We start from the raw sequence: 21989 nt of genomic DNA, 5'->3' as shown, positions 1-21989 counted from the left end.
TCAGTTGACACATGCATGAATTCTACTACTAATTTTGCTATTCATTGCTATTTTAATACCGTCTTTTCTTTGCTGTATCGGATAGAAAATGTCATAAAGTTCTATCTCTATGGCTGCTCATTACAAATTCGGTATTTTGCTTTTCATGCTTATACATTTACAAAAAGTATGTGGACTCCTGCTCGTCAAACATCTCATTCCAAAATCATGGGCATTAATATGGAGTTGGTCCCCCCTTTGCTGCTATAACAGCCTCCATTCTTCTGGGAAGGCTTTCCTCTAGATGTTGGAACATTGCTGCGGGGACTTGCTTCCATTCAGCCACAAGAGCATTAGTGAGGTCGGTCACTGACGTTGGTCGATTAGGCATGGCTCGCAGTCAGCGTTCCAATTCATCCCCAAGGTGTTTGATGGAGTGCAGGCTCTGTGCAGGCCAGTCAAGTTCTTTCACACCGATCTCAACAAACCATTTCTGTGTGGACCTTGCTTTGTGCACAGGGGCATTGTCATGCTGAAACAGGAAAGGGTCTTCCTTAAACTGTTGCCACAAAGTTGGAAGCACAGAATCGTCTAGAATGTCATTGTATGTAGTAGCGTTAAGATTCCCCTATACAGGAAATAAGGGGCCTAACCCGAACCATGAAACAGCCCCAGACCATTATTCCTCCTCCACCAAACTTTACAGTTTGCACTATGCATTCGGGTAGATAGCGTTCTCCTGGTATCAACCAAACCCAGATTCGTCCATCGGACTGCCAGATGGTGAAGTGTGATTCAACACTCCAGAAAACGCGTTCCACTGCTCCAGAGTCCAATGGCGGCAGGCTTTACACCACTCCAACTGACGCTTGGCATTGCGCATGGTGATCTTAGGCTTGTGTGTGGCTGCTTGGCCATGGAAACCCATTTCATGAAGCGCCCGACAAACAGTTATTGTGCTGACGTTGCTTCTAGGGGCAGTTTGAAACTCGGTAGTGAGGGTTTCAAGCGAGGTGTTGGGTGGTCCTTTGCATGGGGTGATGTAGGTTTCCTTTAACAATCAGTCTTCCAGATAGATGACACAGGAAACTTGGTATAAAACTCTAGTAACAAAATGCAATTGCAGACAGAGATTCACATACAGAATACCTCAGTAGTCTATAGTAAAGATCTGTGTGGCGAAACAGGAGACATCCCTCCTTATACTAGTTGGTGTGGACAACCTACCGTCAATCATACCTTAACATTGTTGCATTGGATTACATACAAAGTATCTAAGATGAGAAAAACATGTCTAGACTGTGGTTTCTCACTCTACTATCTCGGCCTTGAGGCTGCGTGACTCAGCAGGTGCAGGCAGTTCTCAGCCTGAGAACTAAAGCACTACATCTCCATTACCCAGTACTTTTCCATCATTGTGCATTGCAAGTATACAAAGGTCATCACATATATACAGTAATCATGGCATTGGTGTAGCCCCACACCCGACCCCCAGGGTAACCCCCAACAGAGGACAGTCAATTTTTACACGCTACGCGCTTCAGCAATCATTGGTCCCGTTCTGTGAGCTTGTATGGCCTACCACTTAGTGGCTGAGCCGTTGTTGCTCCTAGACGTTTCCACGTCACAATAACAGCACTTACAGTTGACTGGGGAAGCTCTAGCAAGGCAGAAATTTGACGAACTGACATGTTGGAAAGATGGCATTCTACTGCAAATGTTTATGTGCTCGATTTTATACACCTGTCAGCAACGGGTTTGGCTGAAATAGCCGAATCCACTCATTTGAAGATGTGTCCACATACTTTTGGCCATGTCGTGTACTTTTCATCAGACCCGGGTCAAATACACATATCAAATACAGAACACTCTTTCTCTATCCCTCCCAAGCCACACTAAGGAAAAAGAAAGGTGGTAAGTTACGTAGGCATGTTTCACACAAAGTACAGTATGTTGGATGGATGACTTGAGCACTAACCCACAAATCACTGACTTGTATGGCTTGGTTTTATTGACTGTATTAACAATCTTTTTTTATTATATTTACAAAGTGGTTTGTTTCATTTACAAATGTGTTTTCCCCCTGAGAAAGATACCTACTCAGTATGTCATTGTCTGGTAATATTTGCATGATAAAGTCAGTACAACAAGCAGGGTTGGGGTCAGTTCCGTTCAAATTCCGGTCAATAGATCCAGTCGGTATTAAATAGAACGTAGCGATCCTGTCCGACTGTGGGGAAAACAACCTGTGGATACCTAGGTTACCCCATTTCAAACCAATTTAGTTGTAGTCTGCTTGTTTTAGCTCATTCCGAAACTACATTTAAGAAAAGTACGACATGTCTGAAGATTATTTTTCAACATTGCCTGCTCTCTAGCGTTCTCACTACTTACACCATGCCCCCAAACGTCCGTGTGCACCAAACGCGATCACGACACGCAGGTTGAAATATCAAAACCAACTCTGAACCAATTATATTAATTTGGGGACAGGTCTAAAAGCATTAAACATTTATGGCAATTTAGCTCGCTAGCTTGCAGTTGCTAGCTAATGTGTCCTATTTAGCTAGCTTGCTGTTGCTAGCTAATTTGTCCTAGTTAACTAGCTTGCCGTTGCTAGCTAATTTGTCCTAGTTAACTAGCTTGCCGTTGCTAGCTAATTTGTCCTGGGATATAAACGTTGAGTTGTTATTTTACCTGAAATTCACAAGTTCCTCTACTCCGAAAATTAATCCGCACATAAAGCGGTCAACCGAGTCGTTTCTAGTCATCTCTCCTCCTTCCAGGCTTTTTCTTCTTTGGACTTTATATCACGGTTCGCATCTAACTTTCATAATAAGGTATATTACCACAAGCGACCGACCGACCTCAGTTCATCTTTCAATCACCCACGTGGGTATAACCAATGAGGAGATGGCACGTGGGTATATATGCTTCCATAAACCAATGAGGAGACGGGAGATCCAGGACTTGCATCGCGTTCAGCATCACAAATAGAACTGACTTCTATTTTAGCGCACGCGAGCAGTGTGGGTGCAATGATTGAATAACATGTATGTGTACATTTATTTTGCAACGCAACACGAGCGGTGTGGTCAGCATGTTAGAAAAACTTCCATCATGCACCTTTTCGTGACGATGCTGCTAGTTACCAACCGGATCATTAAGCTAGCCAAGATCAACAACACAAACAAACGGACTATACAGCTACAAGTAGTGGGTGGAGTTACAAACAGATTGTACTAAACAAGTTAAATGTCTTACCTGTGATTCAATGTTTTTCACACGTAGCCTACTTGGACACCGTGTCTCCACATTTCCCGCTCTCCCACACCGAATAGCCTGAAGGGCTCTTCTCGTAGGCTTTATTTCCCTATGTGGGAGCATTGCGAACCGTAGGTCGGGATTTTTGACCTGGCTACATGTACTGTACATTGAACAACACAGCAGCTTTTCAGCATGTTCTGTTATTTCTGTATAACAAAAAATCAACATTGAAGTTGCCTCTTTTACAATGGGGGTCAATGGGAAAGAATTTTGTTTTTCCCCAATTTGTGGCCGTGGTCAAGGGGAATTCCTTATTGTTACGTGAATGCCGACTGTGACTATTCAAAAAGTAAATGAAATTCCAATTCGGAATATCAGTGCACTTCCGGAATTGACTGGAAATTAAATGGAATTGACCCCGACCCTGACAACAAGTACTGTAACTTACAGTAAGTAGTAAGTTGATTTGTCATTGAATGTAATTGTTTGCACCAATGAGAATGCATGATTTTATTCCAGTCTAATCTCTGTGCATACTGAATGGACATCAGACTCAATAATGTGACACCATGGTATTGAATTTCAAACATTGCTTATGTCAGACGCATCGCCACATAGGTGAAATGTTGAACTTTGGTTTATTCAGGTAACTCATGAACTATTAAATGGATAGTTCACCCCAAAATCAAAGTTTGTCAGAGGTTTTCACATCTCAAAACTGGTCTGTAAAAACTAGAGTTCATGCCATCTGTTTTGTTGATCCTGCTACATGAATTATAATAAATCTGTAGGCTTCAATCCTATATGATTAGAAAAGTTGGCAACAGATTGGCAATAATGTTATATAGCAGGATCTACACAGCATAACAGATTGCATGGGATAAGGATGAAATTGGAGTGGTTTTTAATGAAGTGGCATCAGTAACTGAATCCATACACATCATGCCTCAGAAAATGGCCAGATAGAAGAAGTCACCAATAGTTTCAGAATATATGTGTATGCCTGTATGATTCTGTGTGTGTGTGCGTGTGTTAGAGGTTGTTAGTAATCTAAGTCCAGGTTAAGGCTGATTCCACTCTCTTCCCTCTGTGTGTAGATGGTCAGAAGAAGAGGATATGTTTTCAAGTCACTCTAAGTACAGTAACATCCCCAAATGCATGGAGGCTTTCCAAAAACAAATACAACTAAATATTACATAATATAAGTTTAAAGGCTTGCACGGCTTCCAAGGCTGGCCTCTTACCAAAATTACATGTTTTTTATTTTATTTTATTGTGTTTATTCTTTCTCTGTTTCAGCCTCAATTTAGTTTGGAAACTGAGGAAGGCGTCATGAAAATGACTGGCTTGCAACCGCATTTGGCCCGTGACATTTTTAGGATTAAAGAAGTCCCGCCCTATTTACCCTGTTACTCATAGGGGGTGGGGTTTGTTTTGTAGATAAAGTGGACGAGGTGTCACCTTCCCAGAATGCCGTGGACACGAAGGTGGCCACCATTAAGCCACGCCCCTCCAGCCGCTGTTTGGTCACGCCTACTGACATGAATGTGAGTTACTCCACACAGTATAATACAGTATATGCCATTTAGCAGACGTTTCTATCTAAAGCATGGTATTGATCAATACTCTAACCCTACCCAACTCTGGTTTACAGTCCATGTACGACCGCCAGGGGGGTGTGGCAGTGGTACCACCCACCATGCCAGGCAGTCCTAGAGGGGGGGCATTCCTGGGCATACTTGCCAAGGGTGGCACCATGAGGAGACAGAAGTCCATAGGTGTGTGTCTAATGTATGGCCCCACTTTACCATGATTACCGTTTCCAGAGATTAACTGGCTTCATTAAGTGTGATGTGAACAAATTAGAGTGATCCACTTGCCAAATTGTGCTCTGAGGCGACAGTATTATTACTCATACGCTGAAACCACAGTCTATGATGAAGCAATAGTATTTCATAGAAACTAATTCTATCCATGTTCCATCCAATTCATCACACCACTCAGAGCCAACAGTAGCCCAAAGGCAGGTCTGTGTGTTATGACTGCGCTAGCTTCAGTAGCTAGTAACTTCAGTATATGCAGTAGCTTGAGCAGACTTTATAATATTTGGAACATATAAGGCAATCCTCACACCTGACCCATAGACAACTTTCTAAAACTGATTACAGAATTTAAAAAGTTAAGTGTACACTCCAAAAAATTTATCTCGATAAGAAAGATGAAATGGAATAGAATCACACATGCACAATTGACAGATCTCTCTTTTTCGCCATCTCTCATTCTCTCACTTTATTTCTCCCTCTCAGGTATAACAGAAGAGGAGAAGACGCTCCTCACCCCTCCCCAACTCAAGTTCACCCGCAGCCTCTCCATGCCTGACACGTCCGAGGACATTCCCCCTCCCCCGGCCATCTCCCCCCCGTCTCCCCCCTCCTCCTTCAACTCTCCATCCGTCTCCCCCACGCCACGGGGCTTAGGCACCAACCGACCGGGCCTCACCCTCAACTCCGCTGGAAAATGTTCCAACACCACTATCCTTGGCAACCGCACAGTAGATGTAGGGACGGTAAGGCGAGGTTATCACCGCCAGAGCTCAGAACAGTACGATAGTAGAAGCAGAGGACGGGCACCCGTGCCCGAGAACCCATACTCGGAGGTGGGCAACAAGGCGCTGTACGTGCCTGCCAAGCCGGCGAGGAGGAAGGGCATGCTGGTCAAGCAGCCCAATGTGGAGGACAGCCCAGAGAAGACCTGTTGTGCCCTGCCCTCAGACGCCATTTCCATGCCGACCACACCAACTGAGAGGACCTTCTCGTCCATTCCCATCCCCACCATCATCGTCAAGGAGCCGTCCACCAGTAGCAGTGGAAAGAGCAGCCAGGGCAGCAGTATTGAGATCGAGCCCACCACGCCCGAACACCCACCCTTAACGCCCGGGGCAGGGGGCAGGGGACTGAGGCCTGAAGACCCCATTGTCAACAACCCCTTCGCGGCTGCCATCGCAGGGGCAGTGAGGGACCGGGAGAAGAGGCTGGAGGCGCGGAGGAACTCGCCCGGCTTCCTCTCCACCGACATGGGGGATGAGGACTTGGGAGACCAGGCCCCGTGCCTACTCCAGTCCAAGTCTATCGACGAGGGGATGTTCAGTAATGACGAGGACCTGCAGAGGATAATGGCTCCCCCGCCGGCCTCCACCCTGCTGCGGTCACAAGAAGGGGGTGACCGTGGGGGTAACGTGACAGACTTCAACACCCCTGAGCCCACCCAGGTGGTGAGGGAGCCCCTGACCGCGCGTACCGGCCAGTACCCCAACCTGGACAGCCCCGTCAGTCTCCCGGCCACTCCACCCAAGACCTACAGCTCCAACGGAGGAAGGGACTACCTGCACCCCGTCACAGGTAAGGCCCTGGACCCTAACTCGCCCCTCGCCCTGGCGCTGGCGGCCCGGGAAAGAGCCATGAAGGAGCAGACACAAACAACCATGGCGACGCAAGCCCCACCCCCTTCTCAACCTCAACCGCTCCCCAAGAGCGATGCCCCCCAGTCCCTCCCTCCCAACCCCCACAAACCTAGCCTCAATCAGCCCCTCTTCATCGATACCAAACTCCGCTCCAACACCGAGGCAAGCTTCGCTACCTCCACGACAACTCTGGGGCGAGGCAGAGTGGTAGGCCTGAGGAGACAGATGACGGAGCAGAAGTACGAGTCGGATGGAGCGAGGGAGGAGAGGCAGCAGGCGGAGCAGGATGGGAAGAGCATACAGATCGACGTTGTGGACACGTCACAACCGCAGAAAGCTGCCGGGCTGCTGATGGTGCACACCAAAAACAGCCCAGAGGAGGAAGACAGGGGGCAGGAGAATACACCAGCCCAGGACAACAGCATCCCCAGTGAACTGAGAGATCCCAACCAGCCAAAACCCCCCACCAACAGCCACAGTTCCATGCCCCTGCCCCCTGTGCCACGGGGGAAGAGCATCACGGCTGGGGGGTCGGTGGACGAGCCAATCAAGCTGCCCTTCCGCATGCCCCCTCCCCCACTGGCCTCGGTGGACATCGAGGAGGTGGAGGAGTTTGTCTTCTCCGAGCCCTTGCCGCCACCGTTGGAGTTCGCCAACAGCATCGACATCCCTGAGGACCAGGCAACGGCCATCGCTGAGTTGCTCAAGCAACGAGACCAAGAGAGACGCAACGGTATGGGGGACAGGGGGCCAAATCCACCCCCATACTACACCCACTCCACGTCCCCTGTCGGCCAGTTCCGACAGGGAAGCGGGATGTCCAATTGCGTGCCCCCACCCTCCTATCCCCCTCCGCCCCCCGACGGTGGCTTTGAGCAAGGTGTCACTGACTCAGGCATCGAGGAGGTAGACAGTCGCAGCAGTGGAGACCCCCGTATGGAGACTACCAGCACAATTTCCACAGTTTCCAGCATCTCTATACTGTCGTCGGAGGGCGGGTACAACAGCGCCCTGGAGAACACTTCCATGGTCTATACTGATGGCCAGGCTTACCTCGATGACCGACCCCCCGTTCCCCCCAAGCCCAAAAACAAGCCCATCATCAACAAGAACACTGCACTTTACCACGACGTCCTCATGGAGGAATCCCTGGACTCCTTCGGGGCGCCCCCTCCTGTCCCTCCTCCTCCACCCGGGTCCACTCCCACCCATCGGTCGTCCAAGCTGTGGGGCGAGCCCCCGGAGCTAAGGAGCCCACCCACGTCCGACCCCAAGGCCACGGTTATCAACGAGTTGAGCTCCATTTTATCACAGATGTACCGGCCCAAACCGGGTGACTCCTTCGACTCACCCACCACAGGGGCCAGGGGCAGCTTTGGAACTAGGTAACACATAAATCTACCTTTGACCTTTAACACTTACGCTGACACATCTCCCCTTTGACCTTTAAACAAACCTCCTACCCTCCATCTCCAAAGAGCCAAGCTGCGGGCATTAAGAATATTAGATGGTCTATATCTTCTCTTTTTATATAACCATTGGCTGATAAATTATTCCCTCTAAAACAGCTAGAGAATGAGCTGATGTGTTGCTAAGACCAACCGATAGTCATTTGGGAACATAAGCCTAGCTAGCTACTGTCATCTCTTTAAAGTGCTACTCTAGCCCAAGGATTTCCAAAATTGGTCTTCGATGTCTTCGATGTTACTACTCAGCTGATTGAAATAACCAACTCATCATCAAGCTTTGATTATTTGAATCAGCTGTGTAGTGCTGCGGGGGAATGGACAGGACCAAGTTTGCTCTAGCCCATCCTCTCGTTAGTAATTCTACTTTCTGGTATATTTCCTCAGTTAGCCATAATGATGCAGTTAGGGGATACCCAAGACACCTGCTACTGGGTCATTCCACCAATAGAGTGCCTTTTGGGTACTGTAATTTGGTAAAAAAGAAATAACTTTTTTATTAAATTTGTATTTCTAATTTTAACATTCTGTCATAAGGAGTACATGTTCAACTTCATAAAATAGGTGTTCCCATCTCAATAAAACAATTTTACTAGAGTAAGTGCCAGTTAAAGTAACATGGTTGACCGTATCTGGGTTAAATATTTAATCTTAAATCAGCTATAAATTCTATGTGAGAATGCTATTAATTGACTACAGCTCAGCATTCAACACCATAGTGCCCTCAAAGCTCATCACTACGCTAAGGACCCTGGGACTAAACACCTCCCTCTGCAACTGCATCCTGGACTTCCTGATGGGCCACCCCAGGTGGTAAAGGTAGGTAACAGCACATCCGCCACGCTGATCCTCAACACTGGGGCCCCTCAGCGGTGCGTGCTCAGTCCCCTCCTGTACTCCCTGTTCGCTCATGACTGCATGGCCAGGTACGACTCCAACACCATCATTAAGTTTGCTGACAACACAACAGTGGGGCCCGTGTTGAGGATCAGCATGGCAGATGTGTTGTTGCCTACCTTTACCACCTGGGGGCGGCCTGTCAGGTCGGAAAGGGCAGTATGGAGTGCAATAGAGATTGCGTCATCTGTGGATCTTTGGGGTGGTATGCAAATTGGAGTGGGTCTAGGGTTTCTGGGATAACGAAGTTGATGTGAGCCATGATCAGCCTTTCAAAGCACTTCATGGCTACAGATGTGAGTGCAGGTTACCTTGGTGTTCTTGGGCACAGTGACTATGCTGGTCTGCAGACTCGGTCAAGGACAGGTTGAAAATGTCAGTGAAGACACTTGCCAGTGCATGCTCGGAGTACATATCTTGCTAATCCTTCTGGCCCTGCGACCTTGTGAATGTTAAACTGTGTAAAGGTCTTACTTACAATGGCTAAGGAGAGCGTGATCACACAGTCGTCCGGAACAGCTGGTGCTCTCATGTATGCTTCAGTGTTGCTTGCCTCGAAGCGCGCATAGAAATAATTTAGCTCATCTGGTAGGCTCGCGTTACTGGGCAGCTCGCGGCTGTGCTTCCCTTTGTAGTCTGTAATAGTTTCTGTAATAGAATCCCAGAACATATTCCAGTCTGTGCTAGCAAAACAGTCCTGTAGCTTAGCATCTGCATCATCTGACCACTTCCGCATTGAGCGAGTCACTGGTACTTCCGACTTTATTTTTTGTTTGTAAGCAGGAATCAGGAGGATAGAGATATGGTCAGATTTGCCAAATGGAGGTCGAGGGAGAGCTTTGTATGCGTCTCTGTGTGTGAAGTAAAGGTGGTCTAGAGTTTTTTCCCTCTGGTTGCATATGTAACATGCTTGTTCAAATTACAGATTTAAGTTTCCCTGCGTTAAAGTCCCAGGCCACTAGGAGCTCAGCCTATGTATGGATGAGCATTTTCTTGTCCACGTGACTTAAGAGGTCCAGACAACTTTTTGGTAAAGAATACAGTGATAAGTAATAAAACTGTCTCCTGTGATAAAATGAAGGGCACTATGAAAAACGGCATCCAGAGGTTTAAGAGTAGAGGCAGCTGCACTTTGATAAATAGTATCCACATAATCAAGAACATTTGAAGGTTTACTGCACAATCGCCTAGAGAGAGACAATATATTTTTCTGTTACCTCTGAGAATGTCATTAAAATACATTTCAATTCAAGAAGCTGTATTTATATATTGGCGCGTGTTAGGTTTTTATTTTTACAGATAATACACGAGGGTTCCATGTAGCTTTGAGGTCTTTCTGGGAACTGTTGGGTCTAATAGATTAATGAGTCCTCAGTGTTTGACTATGGAATGTGTTAGAGCCAGAAGGGAGAGAGTGGCCTATATAGCTACCTGGTTGGGGGGAGGGGACGATCCACCAGCCTAGTGAGTTACTTCTCCAGTGTTTGTATTTTTTGATTTTTTTAGATCAGCTTTAATATTGCAGATATACTGTGGCTTTTACCAATGTAATTGTCTGCATAATTTCCACTCGCCCATATATTTCTTTTTTTGTGTATATACAGTACCAGTCAAAGGTTTGGCACACCTACTCATTCAAGGGTTTTTCTTTATTTGTACTATTTTCTACATTGTAGAATAATAGTGAAAACATAAACTATGAAATAACAAGTATGTATATTTTATATTTTACATTCTTCAAAGTTGCTTTGATGACAGCTTTGCACACTCTTGGCATTCTCTCAACCAGCTTCATGAGGTAGTCACCTGGAATGCATTTCAATTGACAGGTGTGCCTTGTTAAAAGTTAATTTGTGGAATTTCTTTCCTTCTTAATGCATTTGAGCCAATCAGTTGTGTTCTGACACAAGGTGTGGTTTTCAGAAGATAGCCCTATTTGGTAACTGACCAAGTCCATATTATGGCAAGAACAGCTCAAATAAGCAAAGAGAAATGACCCTCCATCATTACTTTAAGACATGAAGGTCAGTCAAGAATATTGCTTGGGCCAAGAAACACGAGCAATGGACATTAGACCGGTGGAAATCTTTCCTTTTGTCTGATGATTCCAAATATGAGATTTTTGGTTCCAACTGCCGTGTCTTTGTGAGATGCAGAGTAGATGAACGGATGATCTCCACATGTGTATTTCCCACCATAAAGCATAGAGGAGGTGTGATGGTGTGGGGTGCTTTGCTGGTGGCACTGTCTGTGATTTATTTAGAGTTCAAGGCAGGCTTAACCAGCATTCGCCATCGCATGTTTGTTTTTCAACAGGACAATGATCCAAAACACACCTCCAGGCTGTGTAAGGGCTATTTGACCAATAAAAGTGATGGGGTGCTGCATCAGATGACTTGGCCTCCACAATTACCCGACCTCAACCCAATTGAGATGGTTTGGGATAAGTTGGACCACGGAGTGAAGGAAAAGCAGCCAACAAGTGCTCAGCATATGTGGGAACTCCTTCAAGATTGTTGGAAAAGCATTCCTCATGAAGCTGGTTGAGAGAATACCAAGAGTGTGCAAGGCTACTTTGAAGAATCTAAAATGTAAAATATAATTTTATTTGTTTAACACTTTCTTGGTAACTACATGATTCCATATGTGTTATTTCGTAGTTTTGATGTCTTCACTATAATTATTTTATTTATTTATTTTTTATTTAACCTTTATTTAACCAGGTAGGCCAGTTGAGAACAAGTTCTAATTTACAACTGCGACCTGGCCAAGATAAAGCAAAGCAGTGCAACAAAAACACAATAGAAAAATATATGTACGGTGTGTGCAAATGTAGAAGAGTAGGGAAGTATGTTTCTAAATAGGCCATGGAGGCAAAATAATTGCAATTTAGCATTAACACTGGCATTGATAGATGTGCAGATGATGATGTGCAAGTAGAGATACTGGGGTGCAATGGAGCAAGAGGATAAGTAACAATATGGGGATGAGGTAGTTGGGTGTGCTATTTACAGATTGGCTGTGTACAGGTACATTGATCGGTAAGCTGCTCTGACAGCTGATGCTTAAAGTAAGTGAGGGAGATATAAGTCTCCAGCTTCAGTGATTTTTGCAATTCGTTCCAGTCACTGGCAGCAGAGAACTGGAAGGAAAGGCGGCCGAAGAAAGTGTTGGCTTTGGGGGTATCCAGTGAAATATCAAGTCAAATCCAATTTTATTGGTCTGCTGGAGCGCGTGCTACGGGTGGGTGTTGTTATGGTGACCAGTCAGCTGAGATAAGGTAGGACTTTACCAAGCATAGACTTATAGATGACCTGGAACCAGTGGGTTTGGCGATGAATATGTAGTGAGAGGCAGACAACGAGAGCATACAGGTCGCAGTGGTGGGTAGTATATGGGGCTTTGGTGACAAAACAGATAGCACTGTGATATACTACATCCAGTTTGCTGAGTAGAGTGTTGTAGGCTATTTTGTAAATGACATCGCCGAAGTCAAGGATCGGTAGGGTAGTCAGTTTTACGAGGGTATGTTTGGCAGCATGAGTGAAGGAGGCTTTGTTGTGAAATAGGAAGACAATTCTAGATTTGATTTTGGATTGGAGATGCTTAATGTGAGCCTGGAAGGAGAGTTTACAGTCTAACCAGACACCTAGGTATTTGTAGTTGTCCACATATTCTAAGTCATAACCGTCCCGAGTAGTGATGCTAGTCGAGCGGGAGGGTGTGGCAGCAATCAGTTGAAGAGCATGCACTTAGTTTTACTTGCATTTAAAAGCAGTTGGAGGCCTCGGAAGGAGTGTTTTATGGCAATGTAGAAAATAGTAAAAATAAATAAAATCCTTGAATGTATATATATATATACTGTAGCCTGTAGCTCAGGCCCTGAAGCAAGGATATGCATATTATTGGTACCATTTGAAAGGAAACACTGTAATGTAGGAGAATATAACACATTAGTTCTGGTAAAAGATAATACCAAGAAGAAAAAAAAAATTGTACCATCTTTCAAATGCATGAGAAAGGCCATAATGTATTATGCCAGCCCAGGTGCAATTTAGATTTTGCCCACTAGATGGCAGCAGTGTATGTGCAACGTTTTAGAATGATCCATTGCATTTCAGTCCAAAATGTTGTATCAAGACTGCCCAAATGTGCCTAATTTGTTTATTAATAACTTTTCATTTTCAAAACTGTGCACTCTCCTCAAACAATAGCATGGTATTCTTTCACTGTAATAGCTACTGTAAATTGGACAGTACAGTTGGATTTACAAGAATTTAAGCTTTCTGCCAATATCAGATATGTCCATGTCCTGGGAAATTGTCTTGTTACTTACAACCTCATGCTAATCACATTAGCCTACATTGGCTCAACCGTCCCGCATGGGACCCACCATTAAATTAAACTGGTATACTTTTTTATTTGTCACACATTTCTTTAACCAATTTTGGTCTTTATTGCAAGGTCGACAAACAAGTTCCTTACCTTCTCCCCCTTCCACTTGCCTCCTCCATTTTTGCGGTAATGCTGCAATCAGTTGGTTGTAATTATGGATAGAGCAGACATTTCCATATATTTTTGCTAACTGCATGTGTGACATAACTCCACCAGTCCTATTTATGATATAATTTAGATTATACAGTTGTCTTTTTTCATTCAATTTTATATATTTTTTTTATCAATTAGTATGTTTGAGTTTAACCATAATATTTGATGTAATATTTGTTCTGTCGTTTCTGGTGCTTTCTATGGCTTGTTTTTAAAAGAGCGGTATTTTGGAGATGATTTATTTTTCAAATAATGGAAAGTGAGAGGTTGTAATCTGAATAAAGGGAAAAAGGCCGTTCTTACTAATCTGCTAGAGAACCAGTTTGGATTTAAGTATAGCTTTTGTATAACTGAAGCCTTTAGTGAAAGGTCAAATGCTCTAATATTTTATCATTTCTGCCCTCAGAGTTCATATTCATTATATAAATATGCCTGTTTAATTTTGTCTGGCATGCTGTTCCAAATAAAGTGTAATATATTTTGCTCATATAATTTTAAAAAACAAGTCATTAGGTGTAGGCAAGGCCACAAGTAAATAGGTAAACTGGGATATGACTAAAGAGTAAATCAGGGTGATTTTTCCACAGTCGGGTATTGTCCTTTCCATGGTAGCAATATTTTATCTATTTTTGCTAACTTTTTATTAAAATGTATTTTAGTGAGATTATCTATTTATTTCAGGATATAAATACTTCTCCAGTGTTTGCAGATCTGTTTGTTAACTAGGCCTATCCCTCCAATGGACTGACCAGAGCTTCCTTCCACTATATTGCTTACAGCTGGTTCGCCACATATCTGCAAACACAGAAGAGATAAAGGCTAAGGAAAGGTTGGAGGTGAGGGAAGAGTCAGGTGTATGGGACTGGCGTATTCTATCCATTTCAAGCTAATTTGAATAAGTTGGACCAATGATATTGACCGAGTTTTCCATAGAACTTGTTTTATGGAAAACAGATTCATTACATAGTGTCGGTTAAAGGGAAAGATGGCACTGAGGGAAGGAGAGAGATCATATAGAACACTTGAAGTGAGGAAGCGTGTGAGGGATTAGGTAGCAGAAGGGGCAAGGTGCCCTGTAGCTGAGCACATGGAGCAGATGGATATGAAAGAGAGGGTGGCCTATATTATATTATCAGTCCCTCTCTGTCTCAGTCTCTGGCCTTCCATCTCTCTTTATGTCTCTGTAGCTTTCTCTCTCTGTCTGTTTCTTTTTGTCTCAGTTTCTCTCCTCCCCCCCCCCCCCACACTCTCTGACTTAGACAGGTTCATAAGAAACAGTCTCTCTCCGTCTTAAGCACTCAGCACAGCAGAATCAGCCCAGATGAACGCCACTACATGAAGGATTTGCTCTTTCTCCTTTTTAGAATTCTTACATTTTCCCCTTCACTTTATCCCCGTCTTTTAGGTTCACAGATTAGTGTGCCAGCGAATGAATGGGGTTGCCTAGCAACGAGTTGATGAGAGCAGCCTTGAGGCCCGCTGGAGTGATGTCAGTCCGATTATAGTGTGGGGGGTGGGTGGGGCTAACCCTCAGTAGAGTTCAGTGTCATCACAGTGTGCACATCCACATCATGTGCAACATCCTTTGCTAGGCCACGGTTACATAACATTTCAGAGTGGGTGATTGTGTGTGTGAGTGCATGCAGGCATGCGTGCATGTGTGAGGGTGTGTGGTGAGATGGAGAAAGAGTCTCATGACTGTTTTTGTGTGTGCATTCGTGTGTACAGTGCAGTGTATCTACAATGGTTCAATTCACTGCACTAAGTTGAAGCATCCAGTACTAACTCTGTAGAAAATGGCTCAGATGATGTTGTGTATGATCTCTAATGACACAGTCAAAGCCGACCCATTTATATACAGTAAAACCATTCAGCTTCTGGGCTGTTATATCTACTATGGAAGGTTGGAGCGATAGCTTGGTCATTAAACTCGATAAGCAAGTCAGAAGGTATCATTTCTGCTTCCATTGCTGGACAATGTTTGGTGTGTGTGTGTGCGATGTGTGGTCCAGGGTATGTTTTGCTCTGTCACAGTTGGGTATTGATACCCTCATCCCTCTCCCACCTCGTCAGCCTGGTGGTATTGATTGTGATCACAGGTCTAACATTGTTCAGTTAGAAATGGATCAGTGTGTCAGATAACAAAGCATCAACTTTTATTATGCAAAGCTGCTCAAGTGCATTCATGGGTCATGCACAGTATATGTGAAATAGACCGGACTATGACTATTAGAGGAAATTACGAGATTTGACCTCTGATCTGTGAAGTGAATTTTTAGAGTCCCATCTTCACAAGAAGGTTATCACGTTGGAGTGAGTTGTCAGTTTAGAAGGACATATGTTCGTTCCCTGCATTCACTTTTTTCCCCTTTTTGTGTGTGTGTGTGTGTGTGTGTGTGTGTGTGTGTGTGTGTGCGCGTGCGTGCGTGATAGTGTTTGTGTCTCTCCATGTGTTTTGTTGTTGTCTCATCTTTTCATGTGTCCTCTGTTTCACTCCATTCTCCCTACTCCATCACGATGACTTCATGTGGAAAAGCTGGTGCTGAAAAAAACAAGCTGTAAGTTTCACCCGTGGTGCAAAGTGTCAGGGGGGGACTGGTGCTTTGGGCCAAATAACGCCCTTGCCCATTTCACTTCCCCTCCCTAACTTCCCTCAGGGTTATCCATATAGTACGAGGGAAAGAGGGGACAACCAACCTGGTCATCAAGGGCTGCTGTGTCTTCTGGTTTTGTCCAGACTTAGGAGTGTAATTACAGTATATTAAATTACTTCTACACATATATTAGTCAACGAATTAGCAGGCATTGCAGCCCTTCAGAGCCCGATCAGTATGGAACCACAGAAGGAAGTTTAGAGGGGGAATTGAATGAGGGTGTTAATCTGAATTGAATGGGGCACAGTTGTGTGTGTTTTTGGGGGAGGTGATGGGTTTGCCCTGTGTGTCCCTGCTCTCACTTCATCCATCTCCCCATCGATCCATCACATCACTCAATCTGGTGCTGCACAAATCTCTGTGGTCTGTAGGGGACTGATACATACACTACACACGACTACACTGTTCCAATAAATATTATATTGACATTAGATTGCAAACAAGATCTAGGTTCTCTCTTCTGTCCCTCTTGTGCTGTCAAGCCCACTGCATGTTTGTGTTAGGTATATTTTTTTGTGAGTCGAGGATACTGTGATGCTGATGCCAGATGGTCAAGTGGTATTCTTCTGGAATGAACTGCTGTATATGAGAGTAATAATCACTTCATAATGATTATTCCCAGCTGAGCTGACCTCAAATACTGTATAATCCTCGTCCTCGATATGTTGCATTGTTGTTATATGTACAGTTCAACTACCAAAAGGCATGCTTGTATGAACGCATGCATATAGATGTACTCTCTAAACGCTCACACACACACACACACACACACACATTCCGAGATAGAGAGTGAATCACATTAGGACATGCTCTGTGGACTTAGTGCTGCAAGCTTCCCTCTGGCCTCCATGCAGTCTTGAGGTTTTTTTTCTACATGCTCTGTTGTGTGCGTGTTCCTGGTTATCTGCGTTCTTCTCTTAAACAGGGTTATTGTTACTGTTTTGTTAGACTTCAGTGCAGCTTTTGACATTATCGATCATAGTCTGCTGCTGCGGAAACGTATGCCTTTTACACCCCCAGCTATAGGTCAGATGCCACAAAGAGGAACTTAGGAAAATAACACTTGGCTCAGAACAGTGCAGCACGGCTGACCCTTACGTGTGTGCAGAGAGCTATCATTAATAATATGCATGTCAATCTCTCATGGCTCAAAGTGGAGGAGAGATTGACTTCATCACTACTTGTTTTTGTAAGAAGTGTTGACAAGCTGAATGCACCGAGCTGTCGGATTAAACTACTAGCACACACAGCTTGGACACCCTTGCATACCCCACAAGACATGCCACCAAGTCCAGAACAGACTATGGGAGGCACACAGTACTACATGGAGCCATGACTACAATGGAACTCTATTCCACATCAGGTAACTGATGCAAGCAGTAGAATCAGATTTAATTAACAGATAAAAATACACCTTATGGAACAGTGAGTACTGTGATGATTCACACACACAGGTACAGACACACGCACACAAACGCTAGCACACGCACTACACACACACACACACAGTACATTGTAATATTGTTGTATGGTGGTATTATATATTTTATATTGTAGATATGTGGTGGTGTAATAATGTTTAATGATGTACTGTTTTATTCTTCGTATTAACAATCTCAAAAAAGTATACTTTAAGAATGTTGTAATTATATTCCTCCATTTGTTACTGTGTTTAGCTCACATAATAGAATAAATGTGGCCAAAACTAATGTAGGCATTAATAAATGCATTTCTATAGCTTCCAAAATATTTTTTTTAATGGTGAGGGAGTGCCAAGATGTAGTCACGGTGGCTTGAACGCAGCGCCTCCTACAGTCATCTAGTGTACAGTGCATTCGGGAAGTATTCAGACCCCTTGACTTATTTCCACATTTTGTTACCTTACTTCCTTATTCTAATATTGATTAAATACAACAAAATCATCATCATTCTACACACCATACCCCATAAATAGGTTTTTAGACATTTTTACAAATGTATATATTTTTTTAATAAATACCTTATGTAAATAAGTATTCAGACCCTTTGCTATGAAACTCGAAAATGAGCTCCGGTGCATGCTGTTTCCATTGATCATCCTTGAGATGTTTCTACAACTTCATTGGAGTCCACCTGTGGTAAATTCAATTGATTGGACATAATTGGGAAAGGCACACACCTGTCTATGTAATGTCCCACAGTGCATGTCAAAGCAAACACCAAGCCATGAGGTCGAAGGAACTGTCCGTAGAGCTCTAAGACAGGATTGGGGGACAGGTACCAAAACATTTCTGCAGCATTGAAGATCCCCAAGAACCTGTCCTCCATCATTCTTAAATGGAATAAGTTTGAAACCACAAAGACTCTTCCTACAGCTGGCTGCCTGGCCAAACTGAGCCATCGGGGGGGAAGGGCCTTGGTCAGGGAGGTGACCAAGAACCAAATGGTGACTCTAACAGAGCTCCAGAGTTCCTCTGTGAAAATGGGAGAACTTTCCAGAAGGACAACCACCTCTGCAGCACTCCACCAATCAGGCCTGGTAGAGTGGCCAGGCGGAAGCCACTCCTCAGTAAAGGCACATGACAGCCCATTTGGAGTTTGCGAAAAGGCACCTGAAGGACTCTCAGGCCATGAGAAACAAGATTCTCTGGTCTCATGAAACCAAGATTGAACTCTTTGGCCTGAATGCCAAGCGTCACTTCTGGAGGAAACCTGGCACCATCCCTACGGAGAAGCATGGACCCATCATCATCCCCGCAGCATCATGCTGTGGGGATGTTTTTCAGCGTCAGGGACTGGGAGACTAGTCAGGATGGAGGGAAAGATGAACGAAGCCAAGTACAGAGAGATCCTTGATGAAAACCTGCTCCACAGCGCTCAAGACCTGGGGTGAAGGTTCACCTTCCAACAGGACAGCAACCCTAAGCACACAGCCAAGACAACGCAGGAGTGGCTTCAGGATCAATTTCTGAATGTCCTTGAGTGGCCCAGCAGGAGCCCGGACTTGAACCAGATCAAACATCTCTGGAGAGACCTGAAAATAGCGTGCAGCAACGCTCCCCATCCAACCTGACAGAGCTTGAGAGCATCTGTAGATAAGAATGGGAGAAACTCCCCAAATACAGGTGTGCCAAGCTTGTAGCGTCATACACAGGAAGACTCGAGGCTGTAATCGCTGCCAAAGGTGCTTCAACAAAGTACTGAGTAAAGGGTCTGAATACTTATTTAAATGTGATATTTCAGGTTTTTTTTTATACACTTCTAAAAACCTGTTTTTGCTTTGTCATTATGGTGTATTGTGTGTAGATTGATTAGGGGAAAAAACAATGTAATATATTTTAGAATAAGTCTGTAACATAACAAAATGTAGAAAAAGTAAAGTGGTTTGAATACTTGTCGATCAAGTCAGAGTACCTAGCTTGTCTGTCTTAGCTGTTATGCCTGCTGACAAGGTTGACAGACTTTAGAAAAGCAAGAAATTACTAAATATACTGAATAAGACTCACATTCCTTTAAATCTTTACCCAGATTTTAGCAGAGATGCAAAGAAGCATATTTAGTTTATTTTACAAAATTCAGGATTCAGACAGCTCAAGTGGTATGCTTAAATATAACATATTTCTTTACACAAAATGTATCATAATGATTATGGCTCTGGATTGCAGGAACAAACTTTTTCAGGTGTTTGAAAAATGCTAAATATGGACCGCATAATTGGCAAGTAGTAGACTGTAAAATACCAGTGAAGTAAAGTATGGTTTAGATAAAAATCCACTGACAACACTGCACCCTAGTGGCTTTTTCAAGTATTTCAGTAGAATTCAGTACTTAGAGCAGTAAGATACTTTATGTTCATGAACTTCGTGTTAATTTTGAAAGTTCTCGGCGATCCCCACTTCCACACCAAGCCTCAGCAGGTTTACCACATGTCAAGGTCAGCAAACACTACATCCGTTTTACACCAGCCAGGTCTGAACGCACACACACATATCCTGTAGTGGGGGGTTAGTTGTGAGTCACATGTGGTGGGGGAGGAGTTTGCTTCTTGCTTGAGGTTTTTATCTGGCCAAGTTTCTCTAGGTTGACACGGTCTTCTTTGGTTGTCATGTTCTGATCATTATGGTCTGGATTAGTTTGGTACAGCCACTCTATACCATAGTTCATCACTGTGCTATATGTATGTTAGGTTCTCATTCTCTCTTTTCTCCCTCTCTATTTTTTCTTTCTCTCTCTCTCTCCAGCGCTCCAGCCTCAGGAAGCCAACGGAACTCCAGCGTGTCCTTCAGCCTGCCCCCTTCCTCCTGCACCCCTCCTTCCAGCCTGCCCCCTCACCTCTGCAGCCCCCCGGACACCTCGTCCCTCTCCTCGCCCCCCTGCCCCTCCTCTTTACCCCACTCTGCCTCGCCCAGCCTCAGTGACCTCTTCGGCCTGCCCACCCCACCCATGGGGAGTACGAGTGGCTTCGGCAGCATGGGCGGTAGCCTTGGTGGAGGGTCCTCGTGCGGTGGCTCGCGCTCCCCCTCGCCACTGACCCTAATGCAGGCCGTAGCCACCTCGGGCAAGCCCTTTGCCTCCAAGCCCGTGGAGCTGTGGAGCAAGCTGGACGTGGCCGACTGGCTGGACAGTCTGAATTTGTCGGAGCATAAAGACGCCTTCCTGGACAACGAGATCGAGGGCGCCCACCTGCCCTCGCTGCAGAAAGAGGATCTGATTGACCTGGGGGTGACGCGGGTGGGCCACCGCATGAACATCGAGAGGGCCCTCAAAATGCTGCAGGACAGATAGAGTGTGGATTTATCTGAAACACTCTCTGTCCTACCTGTTCTCCTTTTCTGTCTGGGACGATTTAGGAATCGGCCTCTGACTCCTCCCTTCCTGCCTCGACTCTGTGGCGTGTTTGTGTTTGATCATTCCCATTCTGCTTCCCGAGTATCAGGGGATGTCGGAATCCTGAAGGAACTGCATCAATCCAGAATGGAGAAAAAGTGGGAAAAATCCTGTATCCTTTTAGGGATGCTCTTGTCACCACACTTTGGAATATTCTTGAAACGTAGCCCTCAAACACTTTGAAATACTGATAGAAATCCAACCTGGACATTTTTGGAATACTAAAGACTACAACTCCCAATTTGCTTTGGAATACTCAATACTTTTTCAAGCTCCCACAGTGCGGGTGTTTGAAACCAGCTGAGCTGGTTGGCGCTCCTTTTCTATCTTTGCTAGAGTTTCTTCAGAGAATATTTCTTCACTAGAGTCAAACCGTGGGTTATGTTTATGGATGCATCTGACGTTGTAGAGACATTTGAAAAACATTAGAAACGAGAACCTTTGCAGAAATGTTTAGCTTAATCCTAAACCATATCACTCGCTGCGAGCAAACACACGCACACACACACACACACACACACACACACACACACACACACACACACACACACACACACACACACAAACACACACACACACACACACACACACAGAGATATCCGGCGATGGCCTTCTCCTGAGAGAAACATAATGATGTGTTAGTCTTTTCTAATGCATGGCTGGAGGGGCTCTACTGTAGCAGGCACCACTGTCCCCTTCACATCCCTGTTCACTGTGGAAGGTGTGTGTATTTGCGTTTGTCAGAGACATGTTTGTGAGGTGTGTGTGCGCACGCTGTGGGAGGTTTGCTAAATGGGTTTTTAGAAAGACATGAGTGAGAGTGTAAGGCCTAGATTCAATCAAATCAAGCGT

At 44.7% G+C, this 21989-nt stretch overlaps 1 protein-coding gene across 1 annotated transcript in view; it reads left to right on the top strand.

The window, feature by feature from the left end:
- The window catches only part of LOC139384452 (SH3 and multiple ankyrin repeat domains protein 2-like), a 149804-nt gene extending 128159 nt beyond the window's left edge, over window positions 1-21645 (top strand). Inside the window, exons 19-24 of the mRNA XM_071129219.1 lie at window positions 1870-1893; window positions 4344-4382; window positions 4687-4793; window positions 4901-5024; window positions 5553-8091; window positions 20492-21645. Coding sequence (XP_070985320.1) covers window positions 1870-1893; window positions 4344-4382; window positions 4687-4793; window positions 4901-5024; window positions 5553-8091; window positions 20492-21035 — 3377 coding nt within the window. The 3' untranslated portion in view covers window positions 21036-21645. The remainder of the gene's footprint in view (window positions 1-1869; window positions 1894-4343; window positions 4383-4686; window positions 4794-4900; window positions 5025-5552; window positions 8092-20491) is intronic.
- Window positions 21646-21989: the final 344 nt, after the last annotated feature.

The sequence above is a fragment of the Oncorhynchus clarkii genome, chromosome 26 (assembly GCF_045791955.1).
Source record: "Oncorhynchus clarkii lewisi isolate Uvic-CL-2024 chromosome 26, UVic_Ocla_1.0, whole genome shotgun sequence".
Lineage (NCBI taxonomy): Eukaryota > Metazoa > Chordata > Actinopteri > Salmoniformes > Salmonidae > Oncorhynchus > Oncorhynchus clarkii.
Note: the sequence above shows the minus strand (reverse complement) of the source record. Positions and strands in the feature narration are given on the sequence as shown.